This window comes from Asparagus officinalis, chromosome 2 (assembly GCF_001876935.1).
Source record: "Asparagus officinalis chromosome 2, Aspof.V1, whole genome shotgun sequence".
NCBI classification, from domain to species: Eukaryota; Viridiplantae; Streptophyta; class Magnoliopsida; order Asparagales; family Asparagaceae; genus Asparagus; species Asparagus officinalis.
This window is the reverse complement of record NC_033795.1, coordinates 80,385,000-80,392,138: the sequence shown is the minus strand read 5'-3', so window position 1 is coordinate 80,392,138 and position 7,139 is coordinate 80,385,000. Positions and strand designations below refer to the sequence as shown.

The following is a 7,139-nucleotide window of genomic DNA, read 5'->3' as shown; positions in this document are numbered from 1 at the left end:
GCTCTTCGTGACTGTTGGGTTCACTACAACAAATTGCACTTTTCCCGACGCTTATTCCCGACACATGGTAAAATACGTCGCCAAAAACTATGTTTTTCCCGACGATTTTAGTTAGCGTCGGCAAAACATATATTTTTCCCCACGTTTATAATTAGCGTCGCTAAAAGTGTATATTATTTGCGACGTTTTAACATAGCGTCGGTAAAAGTGTATGGATTTCCCGACGTTTTTTCATTTTCATCGGCAAAAGTATAGCTTTTAGCGACGTAAAAATATTCGTCGCAAAAAAGTATACATTTGGCGACGCACGTTAGCGTCAGCAAAAAATGTAGCTTTTAGCAACGAACAATTTTGCATCACTAAATATAAACATTTTTGCCGACGCTATATTGCGACGGCAAAAATATAGCTTTTAGGACGCAAAACTATTGCGTTGCTAAAAGCTATACTTTTACCGATGCTTTACTATTCATGTGCGTCGCCAAAACCCCCCTCTTTTTTTTCACTTGCCCGCCTACTTTTCATTTCATCCCCCCTATTTTTTCATTTCCCGCTGAGGCAAAACTTTTTCCTTTCGCTGCCCTAGCAATCCTCCTCCTCTTCTCAATCGCCGAGATCTCTCTCGCCTCGGCCGCCGCCGCTAGAAGAGAAGACATCCCCTCTTCCCTTTCAAAATCATGGAACCCTCCGCCGCTGTCGCTGATCAACCCGTTAAAATTGTCCAGGCCAAAACCGAGCCCAGCGGCGACCAGCACTCTCACTCTGCGGACTACGCTCCCTACCCTAAGCTCGACCCCGCTGACGTGGCTCCTCCCCCTCCGGCGACGGACACGGCGGCGAGATCCGCAACCGCTGGTGATTACCAGGCGACCACCATGCCGCCGGAGTCCAACCCATACGTCACTCCCTCTCCCGCCGCCGCTTCATCCTCCTCGAAGAGTGAGCCCCTTTGCGATCTCTTTAATTTCAGATCTTTGATTGAATCGGCCTGTTAGGATTTTTTTGTGATTGATTTTTAATTTAGGGGTTTACGTTTGATTGAGTGTTGAAACTTTGATTGGATCCTGTTGGGGCAGTAAATTAAAGACGCGCTCGGGAGGTGGGGGAAGATGGGGGAAGCAGCGAAGAAGACCGAGGATTTGGCTGGCAACGTTTGGCAACACTGTGAGTATTATCTGCCCTTGAGATAGTTTATTCGTGATTTCTCTGGCTTTTTTTAATGGTTAATTGTAGAACTTGATGATGGGCTTAGTTTGTTCTGTATTTCTAGGTCAAGATTAGCTGAATTGTTTTTACATGCAATCTGATTACTAGATTTCTTGATCAGTGTACTTTTGGCGCTTCATGGATGCAATTTTGTGGTGTAAGCTTGTAGTATCGCACTTGGTGCGGTTGGTTATAGTTGCAATTTACCTGCGGACAGAAAAATATTCTATGCTTTTGGCTTATGAATGATACGAAGACAATTTCCTTTATGATAATAGGCAGAATTGATGCATGTAAAGAAAAGACATCATCATGATGTTCTTTATCTATGATCAATTGATAGGTTAGTTGAGACATTGGTTTACACTAATTAAGAGATCGCCTTGTGCTTGGTCGCAGCTTACTCCATGTTCCCCTTTTTTCTCCTTCTTGTGGTTTGCTCCTCCTTACACTCTAATATGCTTCCCCTCGATTCTCTTTATCTGGATCAAAATGTCTCTGATGCACTAGGTGATTTCTCTTATAATTTCTCATTTTTTATTTGAAAACTTCAGGTCGAAAGGAGGCAGAGGCAGGAGTTTATAATGTATTTGTTGGAGATGATCCATTCTTATATGGTTTTGTATGATCCACTAGGCGGAAGTCTGAATCATTTCTTTAGCTAATAAAATATTTTTGTAGTACTTCTGTAAGTTCTTACTTAGGTACTTTTTTTTTGCTGGTTTTTTCTTAGATGCTGGACAAAAGTATCAACCAACATTTGTTTTGTTTTTCCCTTTGGTTTTGCAGGGCTATTCTGGTGATTATACACGGCCTCAATGAACATAGGTAAGAAACATGTAGGATGATAATGAGCATGACCCTCTAAAGCATTATTGTTTTTAGCAACCTTAGGTTCATATCATAATATTTCAATGCAATCCGTCAGACTGTCTGGATGGTTGTTGGTGTCAGGCTCGTTCTAGAGAATGAATCTTTTCCTTAATGGAGGCAGTGGCTTGTATGAACTGTGATCCTGGAGTCCTAAAAATGACGAGTTTCCAGTCCCTATCAAATGGTTGCTATTGTGGTGGCTGATTTTTTTACTGTACGTTTTTTGGTTATATTTTGGAGGTTTAGGGAATTTGGTCTTCCTACCTGTCCATAGGATGAAGACATCCATATCATTGTAGTCAGTTATATGAATTGCAATACTAATTTGATGCTTTCTATTTCCAGTGATAGATATACGGAGTTCGCAAAGAAACTCATGTCGTGCAACTTTGGAGTATATGCAATGGATTGGACAGGTAGACATCATGTATACACTGTTCTCTGGCACCTCTCTGTTTTGTCCCTTTCTTGCAAAATTTTTTCGACTTCCATCATTTTGATTACAAGACTATGAAAGCCCATTCAAGCTGAAACTAATTTTCTTCACATGAGAGAGTCTAGATATGGTGATCTTTACTTCGAAATGATACATGACACGAGAGAGTCTAGAAAGAGTGATCTTTACCTCCAAATGATACATGCATGAATACATGTTAAATATTCTGATTATGCCAGTTTCTGGTCGATGTTATTTTTCTTTATTATTTTTGGAAAATGTATATTGTGTTACGTTCATTGTACAAGTTTAGCAGCATTACAATGAGATGGAGAGTGGAAACCCTGGTTTGTCTTGGACCTTGGTGAATTAGCAACAAGGCACACCTTTCATTCCTCTGAAAATTGTACGAATAGTGTGCTATGAGTAGTAGTGTTAACATTACTCATTGTTATCAGCTTTCTTTCATTCATGGTCATCTGTCATTTGCTTCTAAAGATTAGTATGGGAAGCAGTAGAGTTCTTGAATGTATTACCATATGTAGTTTCTTCAATGCAACCACTCTTCTGGAAATACCCAATGACTATCTCAAAGCACAAACCGATAATGTTTTGTGTGTCATAGGTTCTGTTTTTGATTTTAAGGTATGACTATCTCAAAGCACAAACCGATAATGTTTTGTGTGTCATAGGTTCTGTTTTTGATTTTAAGGTATTCAGACATCTGTTTGATTGTTTTGTGTGTCATAGGTTCTGTTTTTGATTTTAAGGTATTCAGACATCTGTTTGATGTTTACAACTGGTTTATCTTTTAAAATTTCAGGTCATGGAAGTAGTGATGGACTGCACGGATATGTTCCTTCACTAGATCATGTTGTTGCTGATGTTGTAAGTTCTTCCTACTAGTACTTTATCTATGTGCATAAACTTGCTGCCATGCTATGCATGTTACAGATTAAAAAGATCAGTAATGAAATATGATTATATTTTATGATTATAAAATTATAATAACTATTTAAAGTTAGTAGTACTACTTGGTCTTCGCAGGATGTATTATTTTAAGTACATAATCTGCTTGTTATATACATATTCACAGGATGTATTTTGGTCAAGGTATTAATTAGTTTCTTTACATTTCAGTTAATTTTTTAGTTAGTATTTTCCTCTTCAAGGTATTCATAATTTTGTAGCAAGTATGGATTAATTATGATTTAATTGCTTCTAAAAGTGAGAATCTACAGTTTGTTATATATACTTTATCTCATAGTTAGTTGAATCTTGCAAGCTTTCCACTAAAAGACTGTCTCAAAACTTGAGTACATAACCTTCTTGTTTGAAAGATAACATGGTGAGAAACTAATTCAATCATTTGTTATCAGATTTTTATACATTCACTAAAACTTCATGTCTGAAATTTTTTTAAACTTTATATTAAATTTTTTGTAGGGTATTTTTTACGTTATGATATTATTTTTTGTGTTTGATTTTAACTTTTTATTTGCCTTACTGAGTACATTTCTTTCCATTGCAGCTACACAACAGAAGTAGGAGATGGATGGTGAAGGTGGGAAGAAGAAGCCAGAGACGTGACGAAGGAAAGGCTTGCAACGTTGATAAGACATGTGTTCTTTATAGTCTTTATTGTTCAAGTCTACTTAATCATGATTGTTGGATTTGTTAATAAAACATGTGTCAAACACTTGTTATTTGTTTAATAGAATTGTGTTTAAATTTATTTACTAATGTTATTATTTGTTTCATTTTAATGATTGTGAAAATAAGCACTGATATTATTTTAGCTGTTAATATGCAACTTGTTTGAAGTATAATTTGATGTTTGGTTTATTTGTTGATGTGAATTGGAGCAAATTTGTTGTGGATGTTCAGGTTCAGTGTAGTTGACAGAAAATATATTACTTCTGACGATGCAAATTAGTATCAATAAAAATATACTTTTTACCGACTAAAAAAAAATACATTTGTTGACGCTAGATTGCATCATCAAAAATAATATCTTTTAGCGACGCTATCTTACGTTGCCAAAGATATAGTTTTTAGTGACGTTTTATTCTGCGTCGCTAAAAGCTAAACTTTGGCCGGTGCTAACTTGCATCGCCAAAAGTATAGTTTTTAACAACGAACAATTTTGCGTCGCTAAAAGCTATACATTCAGTAGCTTTTGCCGACGCTGCATGCGTCGCCAAAAGTACACTTTTGCCGACGTAAAATATTATGTGCCGCTAAAAGATATACTATTCCCGACGCATGACGCGTTGCCAAAAGTGTACTTTTGGCGACGCAGTGTATTTGCGTCGCCAAATACTTTCCTTGACGCACTTTTGGCGACGCTTTAGCAACGCTGCATTTTGCGTCAGGAAAGATTTTTCCCGACGTTTTCTAAACTTTCGTCGACGTTTTTGTTTCGTCGGTAATGTTGTATTTTATTGTAGTGAATTTGTACATGGAAATGCATTTCCCTGTATCTAGGAAATGAACCAAACAGCCCCTTATCGTTGAATTTGAATAAATATCTTACACTATTTGGTATATTTCATTTTCAGAAAAAAAGCTGCTATAAATATTTCAGAATAAACTTGAACATATATGTTGCATTACTTATTGCAACAACATTTGCTAGATTTTTGAGGGGTTTATATGCAAAACAATCTGAGAAAACCGAAGAAAACGAGGGAATGAAGAAGAAGAAAGAAACACTAGCCGTTTTTCTTTTGAACTGTTATGGCATTAAGTTTTGCTATAAAAGATTTCTATTTAATTTTAAAAAAAAAATGTTTTGTTTTGTTTTCATGACATTTTGCAATTGACAGCGCTAGGGGATTAAATACACTAATTCAAGTAGCCAACCAACTCCAACATTGTCCTAAAGAAATCAAGATTATTTAACTTAGGATGCAAAATATAGCACAATGATAATCAACAGAAATGGCACAACAGTCCACACTCATTTTAAATACTAAATAGAAAATCGAAAAATGGTATTCAAACGCAGCATCGTCTATCATCACCCGCGTTTTAATACGAATAAAAATAGCTTAATTGGTAGGCACTAACACAAAATAAAAACCTGAAAAAATCTTTTTGAGGAAGAAAAAAAAAGACGAAAACACAAAAAAGGAATCTAACCTGTAAAGTGAAGATCCTGTCCTCAATCTGAACCTCTTTGGTTAATAAATCAGCCCTAATCGTGGCTTTGTACTGGTTGTTGAACTTCTTATTCACATATCTAAAATTACCGAATTAAGTCCAAATCACGCGTAAAATAACTCCAAATCCTTATTCACATATCTAAAATTACCGAATTAAGTCCAAATCACGCGTAAAATAACTCCAAATCTCAGATCACATTAAAAAATACAGATTATTACCGAATTAAGTCCAAATCACGCGTAAAATAACTCCAAATCTCAGATCACATTAAAAAATACAGATTATTAAAATTCAAAGCTCATAAGAGCTCAAGGATACTGATTCATCAACGATGTCTTCCCAGCCCTAAACACGATCTAACAAAAGTCAACAAAAATTACAAAGAATTAGACGCAAAATATGAAATTAAAAAAAAAGAGTCGGGCCGATGTACGGAAACCCGCTGTCGCCAAGGATGATGACCTTGAGAAGCATACGCCTTTGAGACGCAATGGATCTGAATCGATTAGATGGATCCCTTGTGTGTGTGTGCGCGAGAACACTAATTTTTGTTGGGAAGAAAAAAGAGGATTTTCGGTTCAGGTGGGAAGAAGAAAGAGGGACGGAGAGAAAGGGAATTTGTGAGAGAGCAGTTGTCTTAGACGTGCGAGAACGTGGGTTGGTTATTCATTTAGTTTTTTTCATTCGTTATAATCTTTTATAATCTTAGGTTACTGTTCATATTATCTGTTTTGATGTTCTCCTTTAGTAACAAAGAAGTAGATAGATGTTCTGTTCGCTTGTGAATAGTATTTGTTCTCCTATTCTGACTAGAGCTACTACTTGAACTTTTTTTAATGGGAAAATTTTTAAAATGGTCATTTTTTGCTAAATATTTATCAAAATTCTCTTTTTGGTATGTTTTCTAAGTTCACTAATCCGTGATTTTTTTAAGTTGGCTCTAAACATACGGGACTACTAGTCCCGTATGTTTTCTGAGTTGTTTTTCAAAATCGACCGACCTATTTTATTAATTATTTAGCAAAATGGTCTATTTTGCTAATTATTTATCAAAAAAGGTCTATTTTGCAAAAATTCCCTTTTTTTTTTAATTCAAAGAGGGAGGCCGGATTTGGGGAGAATTTTGTTTGCCCTAGTCCTCCCCCTCCTCCTCCTAGGGCTCATCTGGTCGTCGTGCTCTATTTATATACTGCCCCCCATCGATCAACAAAGCTCCAATTAAACTCCTCCTACTGGCTGATATCTATCTAACATGGCCGCCTCTGAAATCAACAACGAATTATACTCGTCGAACCCGCCGTCCCTCCCTCTCGACGTAGTCTACGACATCCTCCTCCTCCTCCCCGTGAAGACCCTCTCGCGCCTCAAGCTGCCCCCACCTCCCCCCCCCCCCCTCCACCTCCCCCCCCCCCCGCCGATCCGAACGGAACCCTCTCCTCCTCGTGGCGACCTCCTC

General features: G+C 37.1%; 1 protein-coding gene across 1 annotated transcript; it reads left to right on the top strand.

Annotated features, from left to right (window-relative positions):
• Positions 1,915-4,281, top strand: LOC109831779 (monoglyceride lipase-like). The gene is made up of 4 exons (XM_020399197.1): positions 1,915-2,034; positions 2,425-2,495; positions 3,339-3,403; positions 4,047-4,281. The coding sequence occupies exons 1-4, from the start codon at positions 1,940-1,942 to the stop codon at positions 4,194-4,196; spliced, it is 381 nt and encodes a 126-aa protein (XP_020254786.1). The 5' UTR covers positions 1,915-1,939; the 3' UTR covers positions 4,197-4,281.